Here is a 23,477-nt window from a genome sequence, read left to right as displayed (position 1 = left end):
ATCCTTACTGTATGAAAATTCCTCTCCTACTACAGTCCTATAACAGATATCCGACATAGAAATGTTTTCTTTTTACTTCGTACTCTAATACCCAAAATCCCGTGGATAAAACCATTAGCTATAATCCGATTAAGAAAAATGTTTGTTTTTATAATGTCAGTCTCTTTCACTTTGAAATCTTTACTTTATCCCTGCAGGGATTCGTCTGGACTTAAAAGCACTCCCGATCCTGTGCCGAGCCCCACTTGTTGAAAATGTTTATCATTCAGAAGTAAAACTTCAAACACGCTGGGAACGATAAACTTAATAATGATGAAAAATTACCAGATAAAATCGGAGTATTCACATGCATTTATATAATGATTCTTTTCTTTGTGAGTGGCATCATGCACTGTCATGCATATATTTATAGAGTTTACACGTTTTCTCTTATTTTATCATTCAAACCTAAACCTTAAACTCGTAAAATGCACCCATTGAGAACATTTTTGTAATATTATACAAAATCTGATAAAATACTCATTTATCTTATAGTGGAACTTCCTAAAGAGATTCTACTTATTACATTTTCAAAAAATCGTTGGATCAATAAATGTTGCGAAGTACGGTACTATTCAGTTCTCAAATGAATAAATTTCTAATTGTCAGGAATTATCAATTATTTATCTAGATCGTATATTTTCAAGCTAAATCAATAAAACAAAAAAGAATTTTCCGCGTCAAAAGGTGCAGTTACATATACACAAAACAAAGCATAAATAAACATTCATATAAGCAACAAAACAAACATACAAATTAAACAAAGTTTGTTAGTTTTTATACAAAAATAGAAAATGATTAAAATGATGAAATTAAAATGTTAGTTAAAACGACATACCTCCGCCTGCAACGACCATTTTAAACAGCTAGATTTTTACACACTTAGAAAAGCCACACAACGACAAAGTTACAACAATTACAAATGTTCCCTGTACACAGAAAAAAATTAGAATGACAAAAATTTCTTGACCCCAAGTCTTTATATTCCGACAGATTGTAAATTCAATCGGTTTGCCGTTATTATTGAATGGGCAAATCCATTATCGCTTTTGTTTACTGGTCGCGTGCCATCGAACAAAGAATGTTTCACACCCCTTTTGATTGGTCGAAATGGATTCGTCCTCTTTGGAAGCTGTCAGACTAGAGAAAGTTGAAATGAAAGTTCCATAGAGTTAATTATTTATATAGTTGTACAGTCAGTAAACAGGATATTTGATTGTTTTTGATTAATGAGATAGTATTTCTTGTACTTTGTTATATTTTTTACTACAAACTATTTTTAGTTTTTTGCAAGGTGGTTTCCAGAAGGTTATATATTTGTATAAAATCACCTGTATTTTTTTGTTTATTCTCTTGCTTAACACCTGTCAGTTTTTACAGTTTCGTTTTTCTTGGCAACCAGGTGATAATGATTCTCAAAATGATTTTAAATCGATGAAATCGTTTTTATGCAGATATTATTACATATCTGATATTCATTTTCATGTTGTTAGTTCATCAGAAATTGATTTACTAATTTAATTGTATGAAGATAAAGATTATATATATATATTTCATGTGTACTTGTAAATCATGCTTCTTCGGTTTCCTTAACATGCGTTAGGCTCAATTGTAAAATATAATACAAACATGTGCATATAGATTTCTCTCTTGAAAATAATGAATTTTAACTGAGACTACTATAATATTATAATCTCAGATTTTAGCAACTATTTTTGGCACAAAAGTCCAATGCATTACCTTTCTTTAAAGTTTCGACAAACACCATATTAATGTATAGGGCTAGTAAGTAACATGAAGTATACTATTTGTGGGTCTCATTGGGGTCTAAGCGTGACGCGGAATTGCAGATTTTTTGTAAGCGTGATACGTGAAAGTCAAATTATTGTGTCGTAAAAACGGGAAATGAGGTCTTGCGGCCCCCGGGAAATGACAAAAAAACGAGAATTGCTTACGTTCATAGTGTAAGCGGCATCCGAAATCGGAACCCCCAATGAGACACCCCTATTTGTCATATCATCAAAAGGGGATACGTAGATAGTTTTTGATAACAATGATTATAATTAACTGTATAAATTATTGCAATAAGTGGATATATACTTCAATATATTCATTAATTTCTCTATGCATATTAATGTAACAAGAAGCCTTTTGACCAACAGTTATTTTTGCTATTACCTGATCCGTATTGCGTGTGTACGGTATTAATAATTTACATAAACAAGTAAGTTCCCACGCTTATAATATATTCAACGTATCTCTAATATTACTTCTGGATATTATTATGCTTTTCATACATTATAATTTTCTTAATTTTCTGGATAAAAATGATACGGTCTTTCATTTTGTTTCTATCAAAAATCGTTTATATCTGCAGTGTGTTAAAATATTCATTAACCGGCAGGTTTCTAACATGAAGTTTTGGTCTTTATAATTTTTACGGTACTTGAGCCCGCTTCCCACATGGACACACAAAAACTCCATTGATATCAAGTTAACATTGATAAAGTTTTATTTTTTATATCCAGAAATAAACTGGTTTGCACCGAATGTAACTGACAGCGTTAGTTAAGTGCATAAAATGACGGTTTAATTTGAATATGAAGAATATAGATGAACTGCATCTCAAAATCTCAAAATACATTATTTTTATTTGTGAATAAATTAAAAATTACAATTGTACCGATTGTCTGGCCTAAAATAATTCAATATCATCATAAAGCATTGATGGGAAATGTCAAAAAAGACTGTCTTATTTAATTATTTGTCATAACTTAATTTCAAAATATAATTCAAATGTTTCTATCGCTTTTAATGAATCAAATTAGTTCTTAACCAAGAGTCTGGTTTGGGAACTGTCAATTCCAAATGCCATCTGTCATGAGTTTTGACGTAACATTGGTCACTTTTTGTCAGTCCACAGTGGTCAGTTCGCAGCCACCTGCTAACTAATCAGTACTAATGGATTGTTTGTCCGTTTGACAATGGGTAAGGTAATGTTTGCCACAGTGTTGATGTTAGGTGACGACCAGCACGCGCTACTCACACTTTTCTATTTAATTTGGTTTAGAGGCTATAACGGATTTTTGTTTTGAAAGTGTTACCTTTTCATTGTTTGGTAAACGGTACAAAATCTGTTCGTATTTATATCCAAAAGTTGTTGATAAGAGAATAATGAAGTTTATTTCATCTGACATATTGCGTGAGTTATCTTGAAATCCCGAAAGTAAATAGACAAATTAAACAAAGAACGATTAAAACTTTGAAGGCGTGACTTCCACACTATGGTAAAAATCATGAAAATAGTGTTCCTGACTTTGATGATACAATTCTAGGTCAATTTTTTATCAATAAAAATCATGAAAATAGTGTAATGAACTATTCCTGACTTTGATGATACAATTCGAGGTCAAATTTATATAAAATATATAAAAAGCAGCCAATTACTAGAAAAAATTATGCAAAGCTCGACAAAAAGTGAGACTTTAGTTTTACAGATGGATAGACCAAGGAAACCTGAAAGTGCAATGGGAATATGAAAAACTGAATGCCATAAAATTGAGTTTCACTTTTAAAACTGCTCTAAAAATACTTTAATTTTCTAATTATCCGAAAAATAGGACACCCTACATTTATTTCACATCTGGGTAATTTTCAAAATTCTAAACCAAATTTCAGTATAACAGCTTCAAATGTTTAAACCGTTCAAGGTTCTGTAAGCGTCTGTTTTGGGTTCTAGGTGCTCAACATTAGAAGTTCAATAGTTTTACCGTTTTGTGTTTAGGCGTTTGACGTTTCAGGTTCTACACGTTGGTGCTCTCAATGTTTGTACGGCAAAAAATATTTAAACATAATTAAAAAAGTGAAAATTTGGGTGCATGTATTTTTTGAAAATATATAATTCTTGAAGGAAACCAAATTATTTCAGAACTGAAGCTCTATATTGTATTTCAGATACAAGTTTATTAACTTTGGATCGGACCAGACAATTGTACATTTGTATTGCTTGAAGATTTTGGTAAAAAGGCCTTTAATGGAAATTTAATTTGATAAGTTAAATGGAATTTCAATAGTTTTTTTAAAGTCTGTTTGCTGTACTGTTATATATATACAACTGTCCACAAACGTGTTTAACCCCGCAAAACTCTAGTCTGATGTGCATGTCCCAAGTCACCGGACCTGTAATTCAGTGTTTGTCGTTTGTTGCTGTGTATATTTGTTTTTCGTTAATTCGTGTTTTTTTTCGCATTGTTGAAGGTCATACGGAGACCTATAGTTGCTTACTTCTACGTCATCCGGGGTCTTATTTGCAGAGTAGTCACCTTGGCAATAATACCACATCTTCTTTTTTTTCAATTTCTAATTTAAAAAAAGTTCAGGTGAGTTGGTGAAACTGATATTGTGGAAATAAGCCTAACCTCTTTTATCGACCAGGCACTTTTAATATTTGTTCAAATAAAGAATGAGTAAGCATTAAGCAGTATTTTTTTCTTTGCTTCATCTTTTTTGTCGGCCAGGATGTTTGAAAAGAATGAGTAAGCGCTACGCAGCATTTTTTTTCTGTGCTCCTTTCATCGTGAGAAAAGACAGGATTTGTTTAGCCAGGTAGAAATGCAAGATAATGCTATTATTTATTTTTAACCATAGATCATTAGAGATTTTTGTGATAAAGTTGGGTCATTCAAGCGGATTAACAAAGTCATTAAAAAACATATGCTTTGTTATGATTTTGTAGAAATTAGTCAAAAAATCGATAAACACCTGATAATATGTTATCTTTCAAATCTGACAATCATAGGTGACGGGATTTAATTTGAAGTGAGGCACGTGGCTGGCTCGCGACAGGTAAAAAGAGGCGGAGCTTATGATTTCCGGCAGGTGAGAAATCGATTTGAAATTTAAATTGAAATGCATCTGATGATTTTATGAATTTTATGGTCTGTTGGAGACGATTGATTTGCACGGTGCGAATGATAAATGAAAGAAATTGTGTATGACAATTATGAGTCAATATATAAAAGAATATTGTAGAGAGATGCATGCAGCGACAATAAATGAGAATAAAAAAGTCATATCTAAATAATTTCATAGCATGATTAGCACTGTTAGGGTACACTGTAATTTATTCTGTAGATAACTCTAAATTTCTTATGAGGAAAATAAAAAATATAACATAATTTTGTTGAAATATAAAATTTAAATCCGATCGTTTAAAAAAAATACGTAGTCGAAAAAAACGACACAAAATATAATATGAAAATGCTACCGTGTAATCACTTGAAATAAATTTGACATGTTGATGGTATTTTAATAGAAGAGTGTTGTTAAATATATGTAAAGAAAATATAATTATCTAAATCATGGGCGCATTCTTTCACCTTAAATCCATTGAATTAATTTCATTTTATTATTACAAGTCAAAGCAGTCAATCACTCAAAATTGAGAAAAAGTCTTTATTTGACGCTCATTGTTATCTATATAAATGAATAATTCCTTGGAAACTTTCTCTAAAAATATCCTGGTATTCATAGAAATCAGAATTTTATCTCTTTGTTGCAGCTTACATTTCAATTTATGAAATTATACTGCTGTCATAGATATGACCCCCGGTTGAAGTATAATTTATATGCACAAAGAAAGTGTCGTTGAAAGTTCCCATAAAAAGTACAAGCTTCGCACGCGACGTCGCGTGCCAGACACGCGTCCGAAGTTTGCCAAGATAGTATCGTTGTTGGGAATATTTCTAAGGGCACCGACCTATTATTTCCATGGACATGGTTTTGAATTGATGGGTCATCGGTCAATCAAGGCGAGTTTATTGCTTCTGATAGGACATATTCCATGGAACCGGAGATACGACCTCTTTGACCCCGGAACCATTAATTACAGACAAGAAGGAAAGGGGACTAATTGGACCCAATTGCAAAAAAAAAATCCATGTCTTATAGAAAGAAAAACAAATTATAGTTTCTCTTAAAAATAAGTGTCACCATTGATTAAAGAATCAATACATGCGTTTTTAAGTTTGAAGTTTTCGAATGATTATCAGTTATTTTATTTAAAGCGAGAAAATTAACCGCCATTTACCTCAAGCCTGTTCTGCAGATAACGAAAAACGACAAAAATGACCGAATTCGCTGCCAAACATTGCGTTTGGAATTAGTACTTATTAAATATTAATGCTAAATTAAACGAGCCCCTGACTTCAAATGAATTGTAGATATACTAGTCTAATGACTTAATAAATAAATGAGGTGTGGACATTCTAATGAGATCAATTTCTGTGACAATTTTGGCTATCAGACGACAAAGGGGTATTCGGGGGTCTCTTCTTCAAAGACGCGGCACTTCACCATAAAAGCCGAATAAAGAAACAACTAATGACCTTAACAAAACAATGAGCCACCTGTCCCCCAAAATAACACATGTCTCTCAAAAACTAAATGTGCCGCCAAAAACTAAAAATGTTTGAAAAAGTTTTAACAGTTTCATGGTTGAAAAAGTTTACAAATATTTGAAAAGATGAAACCTTAGGCGGTATATACGAACACCAGGTGATAATGTTATAAAGAATTAATTTATGTTTGTGACACACTTATAACAATAATACAAAAGGTAACTTTAGGATGCTTTGGTTTAACATTTTAAAACTGGGTTACATGGGGGTGTATCAAGCACCTTGGCGCTTTTTTAAATGGGATCTTCAGGATAAAGTCAACAACACTTAAATATTTAGTTTTTTAATAGCTACAGGATTCTGATTTATTTATAGTTTATTTCAAAGTACACCGACTTAATCCAGCATCTATATGCAACCCTCATCTGAAGTCCGAAGTTCCACTTCTACTAGAAAATGTAGCAGCTAAGCAGACGACAGAACGAAGATAAAAGTCATATCACTGCACAATTTAATAAAAAAAAAAATCTTTGTCTTGCTGTCTCTCTTACGAATACCCGTTATATACTTTATTTATGACATTTATTTCCGGTTTAATTATAGATTTTTTTTTTATAATACCAAAGTTTTTTTTCCCATATATGTGTATAGTTCCTTTTGCTACACCTAACAAGACTATAAAAAACTTGTTAAACTCCACAATATGTTAACATATCTTTCCCATGGCAAAAACTTGGTAAACAGTTGCATTTTTATAACTTTTTGTTCTTGAATTAGTTTTTGCATTGCTGGTAAATCTTATTTTCATCTATTACATTTAATTATTCACGAAAATGAAGGCGTTGAAAAGCTATATTCGGTAGTCTCTACCGTATTGCTGTATTGCTGTATTGTTCGAGGTTGTTGACCTATAGATGTATTTTGGGCGGTATTTATTCGTTGTTGGGACTACGTCTATTTATTTGTTATAATTATTTCAGCTTCTGGTCTATAAAAACTGTTAATAAACGTTAACTTTAAGTGTTAATGAAAAAAGGAAGACAGTTATTACAATGTGTTAACGAAACCTGGGACTGCCCACTGCAATAATTAAGAGCTAAATATTTATCAAAACGCGAAAAATCAGAATATTCCATTAAATATAAATGTTACCAAATTTTACAAGGTAAATATTTATCCGATCAAATAAGTAAAGATTTGTGTAAATTCACAATAAACTTTATTGATTTTGTTAACCAATATTTGAACCAGAGAGCAGGTGCCGTTATGTAAACATTACATTTTGTTTGCTTTTTAATCTCGAACGATTGAATTAATATATTTCAATCACATCTGTACTTTTCAGATTAGGAAACTGACCGATTTTCGTAGAAAAACAAACATTACGGCTGGTACCGTGACCCGTGGCCACATGTGCACTATGATTACCATTTACACCTGTATGATGTCCCTTATGTTCTTACAGGCTAGCATACAACAAGGAAAGCCCTATTTACCATGAGGAAACACTTCTTTTTCTATATGAACAACACAAACAACATGCACAAAACACTTAGATCGAAGACCCGAATGATGAGTTGCCGTAGATATATACAAGAGTTGCATATGTTCATAAACTAACCGATTCCTCATCTGACACGAGAACATAGTGGAAAATTGGAGTGATATGTTCAAAATAAACTGGTTGTTTATACAAATGATATTGCATGTAGCTACATTTCGTAATCCCCCCCAAAAAAAACCAACGTGCGTTGCCGCTGTGATACCCGTATAGCGGGTTATTTTCGCGAGGTGTAAATTTTCGCTTATTTTCGCGGATAGAAGAAAATCGCCAAAATAAATTCCGCCAAATTAAAGGTGTACATGCAAAGGTATTAATAAAAGTTTTCATCCGCCAAAATAATAACCGCTAAAATATTTCGTATACCTTGTTCAATGAAAATCGCGAAATTTTACACCCGCGAAAAAAAACCGCTTGTGAAGCAGATTTACCCACCCTTCCAGAGAACATGATATCACCCCCAGTTTGTGTTGGGGTTACGGTGTTGCTCAGTCTATATGTTTCTATGTTGTGTATTGTGTATTCTATTGTTAGTTTGAAAGTCTTTTCCTTTTTTAGTCATGGCGTTGTAAGTTTAATTTTCGATTTATGAGTTTGACTATTCCTTTGGTATCTTTCGACAAATGAACAATTAAACACATAAATCAACAAGAACCGACATAATACATCAAATGAACACTTATATATACAAGAACCGACAAAATACATAAAATGAACACTAAGAAGAACCGACATAATACATAAAATGAACACTTACCCGCCCTGCTTTCACTGTCTGCTGGTTTCACCTGTATAGGACGGTTCATCTGAAAGTATAAAAAAGGTACCAGTCAATAAACAGGGAGAATATTCCCTTATTGCATTTTTGTTATTCCACATACTTCTACTAAGTATTTAGATTAAAACACGCAGGGAGAGTTCAGTTCTCTAAATCCAGGCAAACCCACAGGTACCCCTTCTTCCACTCACCGGGATTCAAGCAGGGAGAGTTCAGTTCTCTAAATCCAAGCAAACCCACAGGTACCCGTTCTTCCACTCACCGGGATTCAAGCAGGGAGAGTTCAGTTCTCTAAATCCAGGCAAACCCACAGGTACCCGTTCTTCCACTCACCGGGATTCAAGCAGGAAGAGTTCAGTTCTCTAAATCCAGGCAAGCCCACAGGTACCCGTTCTTCCACTCACCGGGATTCAAGCAGGGAGAGTTCAGTTCTCTAAATCCAGGCAAGCCCACAGGTACCCGTTCTTCCACTCACCGGGATTCAAGCAGGGAGAGTTCAGTTCTCTAAATCCAGGCAAGCCCACAGGTACCCGTTCTTCCACTTACCGGGATTCAAGCAGGGAGAGTTCAGTTCTCTAAAACCAGTTAAACACCGATGCGTATGCCCGGCATACTAGTATAAGCATCTCCACCCAACATATCAAAACTTTGGCTATTCACATGTTAATCTTTTTGTCATTTATGAAATTTGTTTTTGATAGAGTTATATATTTTGAATTTAGCGGCAGATATTTCGCCTCGTAACGGACTATATTATATGAACCCCTCAGAGAGTTGTTTCATGAGTTCTAAATATGATTGAATTGTAATTAAATTTAACAGAAACGTATACAATCTGCCCTCAAAATTACTATTTAGTCACCAAGGATTTGTATAGTGAGAAGCCTTACACTACAAATCTTTGATAGTCACGTAAGCCAAAGATATAATCTTTTAAAAATGTAGCATTTCATTTTATACAGATGATAAAAGTGCGCATAAAAAGCTAAATTTCAAGTGTTTCCAGATTGAAATCTAGCTTTTATGCACCTGAATTGATTTTTTATAAGAACTTTACTGTTACATCTATCAGGATGCCAAAACTTAGAAAAAAAAACTTTTAACTTAATCTTAATAATTTAATTTCCATTGGCATTCCCCAATTGAACCTCGCGCACTAAATCATGTCCCTACTGCATATACTTTATTTAATTTCGACACGGATTCTTACCAAATTAAGTAAACATTCTATAAAGTCTAATTTATGGACAATAAACTTCCATTTATATGCAACTCCCAATCATTTACAACCTCGTCTTGGAGAAAATTTTATTTTCTTGATGCAGATATGTTGCAATTAACGCCAAAGAAACCTCTCGTTCTTGAGAAACGCAATTACTGAGACCTTAGTACCATCTTTCAATGTAGCGATTTAAAGAACTAAGCAGACGGAACTCGATTAAGTTTTTCGCAACACAATCAGCTTAGAGTCGGCTTAAAGGGTCCATTGGGGGAAATTCCTTATATTTAAAAAAAAATCTTGTTTGGCATCTTTTGGGAGACTTTACTTGTTTTCTCAATGTTTAAATCCCTATTTGGTTTTAACTATATTCTTTGAAAGAAAGAAGTCGTATTTCAAGTCTTATGACTTCTAATTGTAAACAATTTAAACCATTAAATTCAGCTACAAACAGATAATCCTTTTGAAAAGTCTGCAATAGTATCATAAACTAAAATTAATATAGACTTTTAGGGGGAGGGTTGGGATCCCGCTAACATGTTTAACCCCGCCACATTATTTATGTTTGGCCTGTCCCAAGTCAGGAGCCTGTAAATTCAGTGGTTGCCAGTCGTTTCTTTATGTGTTACATATTTGTTTTTCGTTTATATTTTTTTACATAAATAAGGCCGTTAGTTTTTCGTTTGAATTGTTTTTCATTGTCTTATCAGGACCTTTTATAGCTGGCTATGCGGTATGGGCTTTGCTCATTGTTGAAGGCCGTACGGTGACCTATAGTTGTAAATGTCTGTGTTATTTTGTTTTTTTTGTGGATAGTTGTCTCATTGGCAATCATACCATATCTTCTTTTTTTTTTTATAAATTAAACGTATACTTTGTCTTGAATTGTATATCGAAATCGGTATACAAACATATGCCTTCATTTTTTCCCAATAACCTTATTTATACCGTCAAGAATTAGTTACAATTCAGTAGTAAATAAGACAACTGCTCAATAAGAAATGCTCCTCTCGTTCAAACTATCGATAAATTTTATTACCGATAAAATCACAGAACGTTCCCTCTTGAGCCTCTTCAGACATGAATTCCGATGTATTAACATTGATTTGGAATCGGAAAGTGCAGCTGAGACAATCCGGAGATGTTTTTTTATTACTACATGAGTCACTGAATTGATGCTCCAATTCCATTATAAAATACAAGACTTAATCTTCGAATTGTATTTGATAGTTCGGGAAAAAATCCATTTATGCAATTGTCTCACAAGCTGCTAGAAATATTGAATTAATAACACGTCAAAGGAAGATATAATACGACAAATAGAAAGAGGAACAAATCTAATTAGAGGGGTTGTTCTTTCTATAGAAGAAACTGTGTTAAAATGTTCTTAGATAATACAGAAATGTATAGAATCCTTGGAAAATATCATCGATATATCCTTTAAATTGTTCCTATGACCGACCGTGCAAGGGCTGTATAGCCAGTCAAGGTCGTTAAAAACTTCCATTTGTTGTATTTGTTCCTATTTTATCTTACTTCATTTCATATTAATTATACAATTATAGGAAATGTTGTTTTGGTTGCTAATAAAACAATTATTTTATAGTGTCTTTCTTTTTTTATGATGTTGCACTATTGTTTCAAGTTGGGTGAAGGTTGGCGCGCGCATTACACGTTACCCTAGGCTCTGCATTAGTTTGCACTGGTCCTAAGTCAGAAACCTTAGGTTTTAGCGGCGGTTGTCATTTGTTGATGTGGTTCATAAGTGCGATTTTCAACTATTAGCAAAACCCATACCGCATATAAAGTTATAAAAAATCAAACTTTTGAGATAAAAAAAAAACCAAACGCCCTGATTTATGAGGGTTTGGATGGGCTTAAATGATTAAAGAATAATGCCCTTAAAATGAAGATTAGAGAATAACGGGCAAAAAAAATGAAGATTAGAGAAAAAAAGGGGTTAATTTTTTCAAAGATTAGAGAAAAAAGAGTTGAAAATTAAATGTTTACAGAATAACAGACCCCCCCCCCCCCCCCATCCAGACCCTCATTGATGACAAAACAATAAACGAAAAATAAGTATGATAGACAGCAACCAATAACAACCATATAAATACCTGACCTTGAAAATAGATATGTATAATATGGCGGGGTTCAAAATGTTTGTATACATGTATACTATTACTTTGGTTATTATATTTTGTGGTCATGTTGCTTGTGTATACGTACTGTTTATGGATGACCAATCTAAGGACGAGATAACTTTTGTTCAATTTCGTGTCTGTGGTATTCACATCTAGGTCCTTTAAGAATCTGGCACTGATTCTGGTAAATTATTAAGTGCTGTCCTCAGATGACAACGGTACGTCCAAAATCAGGGAATAACAAACCAGACACTTATAATTACACAAAATAAAATAATATATTTATTGTATATTCCAATCAACAATTCACACGCTTCTTTTAGAAAGAAAACATTACTACATCGTGGGAAAAAGGGAGATTAATAAGTGTTTGTTCAAAGGAACGCGTCTTTACTGCAATAACGTTAATGGAATCGATAATAGCAGAACTGAAAAATACGACTCAACAAAAAACAAACTGAAAATATAAGTGAGAAGCAATCCAGTGGAAGAGTGCTTGTAAAATAAATAGTCGTCAATCAATGGCCAGGACCACACTGTTTTGAATAAGATTTTACTCTGTTGCTCATATGCATGTTATTGGTTTTGTCTCAAATATTTCTTTTGTATTCTTTTTTCTAATGCCACCTGAGATTATATAAATCTGAAGATGGTGACAAGTTCATTCTTATTGTCCTCACGTGTAAGCCCGTAACCAAGGTTATTATTCCTTTGAAATCATATCCGACTCAATTCTCTAGACGAAAGGATCTTTGTTCTTTATAAGAATTCTTTTATAAAATAAGATATTCATTGATTTTTGATAGAAGACAAAAGATTTCTACTTCATGTTTTAATCTGATCGGATTTGATTTGCAAAATATGAGTCATGGCGCTTAATTTTTCTCATCCGCTTTTTTCCGGAGTATTATAAATATAAATCGTGTGTCGGAATGACAATGTAACGATTTTCAATTACACTGAGAAATAATCATTCCACGACAAATCCGAAGACAAGTCGATCGTTTGGCAGACATTAATGAACAACACGTCAAGTTTTAAAAAGCATTTGTTATTTTTTATTGAAAAAATGTGGTTGGTATGGCAACAGTTTTCCAAGGATTACAGCAGAAGGAATATTTTCACACAATATCATCTCGCAGACGTAATTGCTATTGTTGAAAATAAAACATGTCGCATACCGTTTAACAAATAGAGAATAAGGCAGCTAGAGAGAGAGAGTTGAATCAGAATTTGTTATGCTAGTGATAGTACCAAACAACCAAGTACATTTGCGAATTTAATACTAGCATAGTTGAATACCGTGCCGTATACAATTTATACAAACAAAACATGACGACGAGTACATACTATCGGGTTACAGCAATACTCAGCTGTTGTCCCTAGTCCTTAAACAAGTTAAAAAAAACTAAAGCAATAGAGCAATATTCATTAGGTCTTTAATTGCAAAATTGCAAAATTACACCCATAAGCCTTATTATTTCAAATTATAAATTGATGTATAAAACACAATCGTGCATGAGCTTGTCTGACATGGGTCGAACTCCCTCAGTTCTAAAGACTGCTTAATGAAGACTCCAATATGACAAACAAGTTCAGGGATGGGGTTTAGAGTGTGTTTTAGTTTATTAAATGTATCGAGATGTTGAAATAATGGTACATATTCTTTTAGATAAACAAAAAGATTTAACGCAATGCTATGTTAACGTCACAATACAATATGTCTTATTATCTTATGACATGAAGCCTATGTTTCTCGTTTCTCGTTTTTTATATACTAGTAGATGTCATGATGCTGTTGATTTTCCCGTTTGAATGGTTGTACACTTGTAATTTTTGGGCTCCTTTATAGCTTGTTGTTCGGTGTGAGCCAAGGCTGCGTATCTAAAGTACCAAGAAAACCTTCCTATAGTAACCTCAAGTATAGACATTTGGATTTCAACATCAACAATCGTGTTGAGCCCTCACTAGTCTCTTTCCTTTTTTCATACTCTTGTACCCTGGTCGGCGATGACTTCTATTTATCCTCTATCCTATAACGCTAAAAATTAAAGGCAAGCCAGAGGCGGATCCAGCCATTTCAAAAATGGGGGGGGGGGGGGGGTACCAAGCCAGGACAAAAAGGGGGGATCCAACTATATGTCCCCATTCAAATGCATTGATCGGCCAAAATAAAGGGGAAGGGGGTTCCAACCCCCGAAACCTTCCTCCAGTATCCACCACTGCAACCTGGCGTCTTTAAGACATCTCACTTAGAGATAGAACGAGACTTGAATATCTCAGCTCATAGCAACCACTCGATATTTGACTTCCAACTTAGTTTTTTAAATGGCGAGAAAATACATTTCCTGGGAGAATGTCGATTTCCAGCGCTGATATATATTGTATAGTAACCACCTGCCTGATTATCTTAATAATAAATAGACCTGTCATGATCTATGTGTAACACAATAAACACAAAACGATTTGTATATGAATTATTGATGGGGAAAATATAATACAACCGGTTCCGACACGGATAGTTCTTTACGTGGATCTGTTAGTACGTCAGTGATGGCTGATAACATGCTTTAATAATTCATGTTTCCAATCTAATGAATTGGATACGATATAAAAAAAGAAAGTAAAGTATATCTTTGGAAAGAAAATCAACCTACACTTAGCAATTTCGTAAAAATACAATCAGTTCAGGATTGCTAAGAATACTCTGTACTCTACACATGCACTAAACTAAGTTTAAAAGGAGAAGCATATATACCAAGAAGTAAGGTCATATAATTGTTCTATACATCAAATAACACCGAGACTCCAACAGTCTCTATAGAAATGCGAAATGATGTGAAAACGTGTACTAAATATATCTTAAATAATTGTATCTTCTATTATAGAGTAGTTGTTTTTCCAGTTTGAATGGATTACAATAGTCCTTTATGGGGCCCTTTATAGCTTGCTCTTCTGTTTGAGCCATGGCTCTGTGTTTAAGGCCATACTTTGACCTATAATGGTTAAATTTTAATAATTGTGACTTGAATGGAGAGTTGTCTCATTGACACTTATGCGACTTCTTCTTGCATATCTATTTATTTTGAAAAAGCTCCAAACAATTGATTGATTGATTGATTGTTGGTTGCTTTACGCCGCATTAGCACAAAAAGGCTATAATCGCGGCGAGAGCTAATTCGAATCCAAACAATTCAAGATGGCGATATTTCAAAGCCCTCCATCACGTGTTTGATTAAACTATTCCTATGCACAAGGTGTACGCATCCATAGATTAACAAACAACTGGATTTTTTAACATCTTGTAATTTATTTGAAAGAGCAAAAATGTTGAAAAAAATTGCACTTAACCAATACTATAAATACAATGCTTAAGTTTATCATCAAGATTGATCTTGAATATAATCCTGAATGACACAGCAACTTTGATATTTTTAATGTAATCTTATAATGGTTATACCATTAACAAACACAAATATTGAGTTCTTGCTTTGTTAATACATTAGTTGTTGACCCAGGGTACTTGACTTCTGGTTTGTTATTGAACCATTATTGATTGCTGACTGAGGTGTACATAATAGTACGCGAAATATAACAGTATGAAATAACAGCGTCCATATTTTTGAATTTAAGTTTTTGTATAAACTTTAATGATTTTCATGGACGTCTTGTTGCTTCCGTTTATTACATCTTATATAAACAAGGACAAGTCGAAGATAATTGCAATACGATTTCTAGTATCTTTTGTGTTGAGATAGATCAATGCAACAAAACTTGACCTCATGGTCATACGTGTACTACATTGTTTTGCTATATTTGTTACAATGGTTATCTACAAATAATGATGTATGTTTGAAACAGCAATGCTCTTTATCATTGGAGGGACTATAAAGTCGGTAAATACTGGGATCTTACATCTACTGAATAAAGGCATGATTTTAATTTGAAACCTCACTGTATACGATGATTCACCAGTAGACCAAAGAGATGACGTCAAGATATACAAACGTCGAGATTGAAAATATTCCAATTGATTTAGTCTGTATACTGCCAATATAAAAACCAGCAGCAAATCCAATAGGGATTTATGGGTCACTTGAACTCTTTAATAGATGTCAATAACGTTAACCCATCAAAGCTTTCTGAACGACTGGGTCTATATCAATGCAGAACTAACGCGGTATTTCATGGAAAAACAAGTTATGTTACGTAATGTAGAAATACACGGAAATTGATTATTTATAAAGCGTAAAAATAGAATAAAAATCCATTTCATGATTAAATCATTTGATTATTGTAATCAATAGATAATCACACAGAAGCAGGTGAGTTGATGATACTGGTGATTTTCGTGATTACTCGTTGTTTCATCATTCTGGCATACAACTAGAGGCTCCAAGTAACTTGAATCTATCTTCTAGCCATACCTTGATCCTGTCCTAATCATTTAACATTACATTAATCACAAAACATAAATTATAAATCGCTATTTGCTTGTTTACCAATTTCCTTGTTACAGTTTCTTATTATTTCCTATTACTCATTATTATTTGCATTATAATACCCCAAAACACTAAAAGTTTAAGCAACTTATCACAACTACAGCAAGGAATAGACGGAACTCAGTGGCTCTTAACGTGACTCGAATCATTAACTAAAGTATAAACGTCGAAATAAGAGTGCCATTCAGACGAAGGACAATAAATAATGGTAAGCCCATCTGTCCCGTAAGGCCATCACAATTGATGCCTATTTAGTGTTTCAGTGTCTTTGAGAAATCATTTAAACATTCTAAAGAATATGTAACTGTCTGTATCTTTCCAAGTCTTGCTCATTAAATTTTGAAAGGAACCTGTGGTCATCTCTAAGATAGTCTTTTCAATTTATGTGTCATTTGGTCTCTTGTGGAGACTGGTCTCATTGGCATTTACTAGTATACCACATCTTATTATTTTTATAATGGCTTCTTAAGCTTTTGAATCACCCGCCAAATAGCCAGTGCTTAGATACTGACCTCTAATATTTCGGGCTAAACATTAACCGCTTAAAAGCTATGTACTTCATGTACTGAAACTATAATGCTAAGACTCGGAGGTAATCTAAACACAAGTTAATGAAGCATACCCGTTGTTGTCCTTCTGCTGTTGTCTCCTCTTTGGTTGGGTTGTTGTCTCCTTGGCACAGTCCCCATTTCCATTCTCAATTGTATGTGCAAGGTAAAACTATGTTGTATATTGTGTTATATTGCTTGTCTTTTTTTCTTTATTAGGCATGGCGTTGTCAGTTTATTTTTTTCACATCTATGAGTTTGAATGACCCTCTGGTATCTCACTTTGACATAAAATTGAGAATAGAAATGGGGAATGTGTCAAAGAGACAACAACCCGACCATAGAAAAAACAACAACAGAAGGTCACCAAAAGGTCTTCAATGTAGCGAGAAATTCCCGCACCCGGAGGCGTCCTTTAACTGGCCCCTAAACAAATATATACTAGTTCAGTGATAATGAACGCCATACTAATTTCCAAATTGTATACAAGACTAACAAAGGTCAGAGGCTCCTGACTTGGGACAGGCGCAAACATGCGGCGGGGTTAAACATGTTTGTGAGATCTCAACCCGGCGGGCCTCCCCCTATACTTCTAGCCAATGTAGAAAATTAAACGCATAACAATACGCACATTAAAATTCAGTTCAAGAGAAGTCATGTCAGAAGATGTAACCAAAGAAAATAAACAAAATGACAATAACACATAAATAACAACAGACTACTAGCAGTTAACTGACTTGCCAGCTCCAGACTTCAATTAAACTGATTAAAAGATTATGATTTCATCATATGAACATCAAGCACATCAAGCAAACATGTTTACATGTCCCCTTCGTTTTCGACAATCAAGTTAGGTTACGTTATGATATATAAATGTCATGCCGTTTTAAAAGTAAGAACAATATTTTAAAAATCAACGAGACTGCATGTACAATAATTACAGATCTATTGCTATAACTGTAAAAGTTTTCTTATTTTCAAAATAATTAATGCCCATTATCTAATTTGTCAAGTTTACAAGTTTGTTAGCTTAAAATCTAATGTAACACTATGGATTTTTCGATTAAACCAAAGGAATATCGAAAGGTCTTTTCCTGATGTTCATTAAAACGTCTTTCATGGTTAAAAACTTCAACAATCTAATAATTCCATATCATCTTCAAAAGAGAAAAGATTCTTTTGATGGAAGGATTTTAAAATTTTCAATATCGTCAATAATTTCTTTTAATCTTTATGAAATTTTAATATGAAAAAGACGGATCGAAGTTTTAATGTTTTTTTTAGCTTGTGATCTTGTAACTTTAAGCAGATTAGAAACCAGTCTTTGTATATGATATATTGTCAGAAAAACAAAAAGAACAGAGGCTTCAAACATATTATTCATTAAAAATCAGGCGATGTATATACAGCATACGTCATATTTGTCATATTCAAATTTTCAAAGTATTACTGCTTTTTTAGATTAAAATGTTTTAGAAACTGATTAAAATGATTCTTTATAAATATTTACACAATATAAAAGAAGCTGATCATAATATAAGACTGTATTGTCGAAACTGGTATATATGACCTTGATGGAAAATGATACACTACAGTAAAACCTGACTTAACCGAACCCTTTCGGGAGTTAAGATTCTGTTCGGTTTTGGCAGGTATTCGGTGGCATCAGGTTCACAATGCATAAAATGTGGTATGATTATTCTTCAGAACAAGTTGGGTTTAGACAGGTTTCCGGTTTATTCAGGGTTCGGTTTAATCAGGTTTCACTGTATTACTAAACGATACAAAACATCTTGAGGTTATCAGCCACAAATTCAAAAATCTCCCAACGATGTTGATGTAACTTGCACGACGGGTGCCACATGTGGAGCAGAATCTGCTTACCCTCCCGGAGCACATGAAATCACCCCTAGATTTTGGTGGGGTTCTTGTTGTTTATTCTTTAGTTTTCAATGTTGTATCATGTGTACTGACGACGGGTGCCACATGTGGAGCAGTATCTGCTTACCCTCCCGGAGCACCTGAGATAACCCCTAGTTTTTGGTGGGGTTCGTGTTGCTTATTCTTTAGTTTTCTATGTTGTATCATGGGTACTGTTGTTTTTCTGTTTGTCTTTTTAATTTTCAGACATGGCCTTGTCAGTTTATTTTCGTTTTATGAGTTTGACTGTTCCTCTGGTATCTTTCGCCCCTCGTGGTTGTGATCTTGTTTGTCTTTTTGTCATTTTTGTTGGGTTTTTATTGTTGCAATGGCGTTTGTCAGTTAATCTGTAAATTTCTAATGTGACATTGATAATCTTTATGTTTTTAACATTCAATAATTTTAGATCTCTCTCTCCTACACTTGGAAGTTTTACGTTAATCTACTATATGGACTTTTCATTACTTGAAGCACTATTAATGGTGTTCTAATATTATAGCCATTTAGTTTACAATGGTCGAAATGGTTTAAGAATATTTCTTGAGAAATGTCTTGACTTTCAACTTGTGTAATGGGATCTGTCAGGGATGATATTGACGACTATTTATTATAAACCTTAATGGCTTTAACAACGAACGTGGCAGAGTTTTTTCTGTTTGCTCTTAGAAAGCAACTAAAAGGAGAAATAAATAAAGACAAATCTTATCTGTTCATACAAGGAACAAGAAAATAAATAAATTAAAACTAGTCATCACAGAGTAACAAAAACATACTAAAAATGTGAGTTTGTTTTCAAAGGCAATCTTTGGGGGAAATTTTCATTTTCAATTCTTTGTTTGTGTAATTAATTTTACTTTCTGCGTTTGACATTAGAATAATAACGCAAATAAGGAACTGTAATATGATTGCCAAAGAGAAAATTATCAAGTAATGTGCAAATGACGTCGAAATAAGCAATTATAGGTAACCGTATGACCGTCAACATTGAGCAAAACCAATACCGTATAGACAGCTATACAAGGCCTTGACATGACAAAATGTGAAGCTATATGTCAACACTATACTGAAAAATAACAACCACAGTCACATGATCAGTCACATGATAAACTGTGAAGCTATATGTCAACACAAGACCGAAAAATAACAACCACAGTCACATGATCAGTCACATGATTAGTCACATGATAAACTGTGCATGAGAGAAATGAAACCTTTTTTTCTGATATAAGAACGAAGATGTGGTATGATTGCAAATCTCCATAAGAGACAAAATGGCACAGAAAATATTTTTCACAGTTTAAATTTATAACGCGAAACTCAAAATGTAAAATAAGTATTTTTTTTTTTTAAATCATTCAATTTTTTTCATGTTATAACTTTTGTGGTGAAACAGATCTTGAGCCTTACCATGTTAATCAATACTGTTCTATCTACCAATATATGATGTTTATAAATCAGAGAGATCAGGATAAATCACAACCATTAATAATAAATATTATCATATTAGAGACTGCCTTAATATTTATTGATTTATCTTGCACAACAAACGTAATAATATAGGGTTATTGCATGAATATTGGGGAATATTGTCCCGAGTAGAATTTTATATTGCACGAGCTTGCGAGTGCAATATATGTTCTACGAGGGACAATATTTCCCAATATTCATGCAATTATCAGATTATTACATGGCATTTTTCATATCGCATGTATTATCAGCCCTAGGTTTAATATCAGCCCAAGAGCCGCATGGCTCGAGGGCTGATATCGACCGAGGGCTGATAATACATACGATATGAAAAATGACATGTTATGATCTTTTTATCATATGCTTCAACAGTAAAGAAAAATAACAGACTAAGGTATTGATCCTTTCATGTGTTTCCCGAAGTTTAAAGAGTAAAAACGTTCACGGACGTCGGACCCAAAATTTGATACATTTAATATGAAATTTTTCTATCATATGCCTCAACAGAGAGAAAAACAAAACAACAGTTTAATATAAACGAATCGACAAAAAAAATCAACAATATACATAATTATGAACATAGTTTGGATAAGTATTTTTTAAAGAAACTTTCTAAAATATGTTTTAGAAAAAATTAAAAAAATGCATTTATTTTTTTTTTAATTTTTATTTTTTTATTTTTATTATTTTTAATATTTTACACGATATACTTTCCATTATAATTGTTTTATACACTACTTTGTAATGTTTCCACTGAAAACGTAGCATTGAAGTGTATTTTCCGGAATTTGCCGAGTATCACCGGAATGCCATGTGATAACGTTACGGAAAGGCATGTGATAACAATCGAAGCATGTGATAAACTTTTCATATCAGCCCGCTAAGCACCAATTCGAAAAATATGAAATTTACGTCAATTTAAAGCTATTATCATACGGTAAAATTTATATGTTATTTAGTCTAAGTATATGATAAAACCCTTTTATTGTATAGCAATATAATATTTGAAAGTAACAATTGGGTTAACTAAGATTTAAATGTTGATGACGTCATGAATTTCGAAGATTTATTGCACTAGTGCAATATTAGAATTTATTGCACGCTAACTTTTGGTTACGTTCTATGGGATATATTATATTGCTATACAATAATATCAGCTATAATACATTATATATACCGTAGCGTATTGTCAGACCAAATCACAAAACCATTAGGCGGCAACCATTTAGCTTAAAAAAAGGGGGAGAGTTTCTATTAGCGGGAACTTTTTTTTTTTAGTTTTTCGAGGCTATCAAGGATCTTTTTTCTTGAAATTTTAACACTACAAGGTATGGGGAAAATTTGAACGATTTATCATGTCATCTGCACTTTTCCCATCAAATTGGGGTTCAGCATAATATTTTGAGAAAAAACCCGTTCCCCCTTTTTGTAATTATATCAATGGTTGTTCCATTAGGAAGGAATTGTTAGAAAAAAAGAATACCGGTTATGAAAATATCGTGCAAGAAAAATTCAACAAAAGACAAAAATGGCATAGAATTCCATAAAAACTGAGAAAATCAGACGCTATCAACCAACGGAATAAGAGAAAACAACTGTCATATTCCTGACTTGGTACAGGTATTTCTCAACGAAAATGGGGGGGGGGAGGGGCTAAACCTGGTTGTATATCTAGCCAAAATATAGCTCATAACGTTTCTTCTTATTGATAAAACCCTGAAAAAGTTTGTGCAGGATCTGCTTATCCTTCTGGAACACCTGAGATCACCCACAGATTTTGATGGGGTTCGTATAAATTAGTCTTTAGGTCATTAGATTTCTATGTTGCGTATTGTGTTCTATTGTTTGTCTGTTTGTCTTTTTCTTTTTCTTTTCAGCCATGGCGTTGTCATTTAATTTGGTATCTTTATCCCCTTTTTGTGATTTATAGCATTTGAATTGTGTAGCATATCAGAGGTAGTTAACTCTCAACTAAGCTAATCTCACAAACATGCCAAGTTTAACCCCGCCGCATTTTTGCCCCTGTCCCAAGTCAGGAGCCTCTGGCCTTTGTTAGTCTTGTATTATTTTAATTTTAGTTTCTTGTGTACAATTTGAAATTTAGTATGGCGTTCATTATCCCTTTTGTTTAGGGGCCAGCTGAAGGACGTCTCCGGTTGCGGGAATTTCTCGCTACATTGAAGACCTGTTGGTGACCTTCTGCTGTTGTTTTTTTCTATGGTCGGGTTGTTGTCTCATTGACTCATTCCCCATTTCCATTCTCAATTTTATGTATCCAGATTAAAGTACAGTAAGAACAAAGATAATTTGTATATGTTACGTGTTGACACCCATTATCGCTTGGAATGCCGGGAAAATAGACACCCATTATCGCTAGGAATGCCGGGAAAATAATCTGAGGACAGGTGTCCAGCACACTTTCAATCAGCAAAGGTTATAATCCGTAATAATCAAAACTAAATGACGTTTCTAAAAGGGTGATAATTGTCATGTTGCCACTATAATAAAGGTGTGATAATCATATATATCAGCCCTATTACATAAATATATGTGGTCACCAGGATAAACCATATTACATGTATTCTAAAACCATATAGGTTTGCTGGGATTCAAAATATATGACCATTTGTATAGGTATTAAACCACTAATGCATAGCACCATTGATTTCTACGTTAAAATCTGCATTTTCAAGCATAATGGCTACTTTGACAAAGTTCAAATAAAGTGGCCTTCACTTTTTAACTGAATCTAGGAAACATTTCCCCATTTGATGTAGTCTTTGCACTATCTGAGTGCTTTCGGGACAACACTCTACGTCTTGTGTCTATGTTTTGTGGTGGTTTTTTTTTGCAAGGCTAAGAGGCAAGCTGGTGATTTATCAAGTCGAAAATAAACTAACA

General features: G+C 33.4%; 1 protein-coding gene across 19 annotated transcripts in view; it reads right to left on the bottom strand.

Annotated features, from left to right (window-relative positions):
* Nucleotides 1–23,477, bottom strand: part of LOC134719192 (CUGBP Elav-like family member 4) — a 113,579-nt gene that overhangs the window by 16,989 nt on the left and 73,113 nt on the right. For 17 of the 19 annotated variants that reach the window (XM_063582190.1, XM_063582196.1, XM_063582193.1 and 14 more), the window contains one exon: nucleotides 8,756–8,804. In XM_063582190.1, the coding sequence (XP_063438260.1) occupies nucleotides 8,756–8,804 (49 nt within the window). Of the gene's footprint in view, nucleotides 1–877; nucleotides 1,092–8,755; nucleotides 8,805–23,477 lie in introns of those variants that run through there. The other 2 variants (XM_063582201.1, XM_063582202.1) reach the window with 1 other exon arrangement.

This window comes from Mytilus trossulus, chromosome 5 (assembly GCF_036588685.1).
Source record: "Mytilus trossulus isolate FHL-02 chromosome 5, PNRI_Mtr1.1.1.hap1, whole genome shotgun sequence".
In the NCBI taxonomy this organism is placed as follows: Eukaryota; Metazoa; Mollusca; class Bivalvia; order Mytilida; family Mytilidae; genus Mytilus; species Mytilus trossulus.
This window is presented reverse-complemented; position numbering and strand designations above follow the sequence as displayed.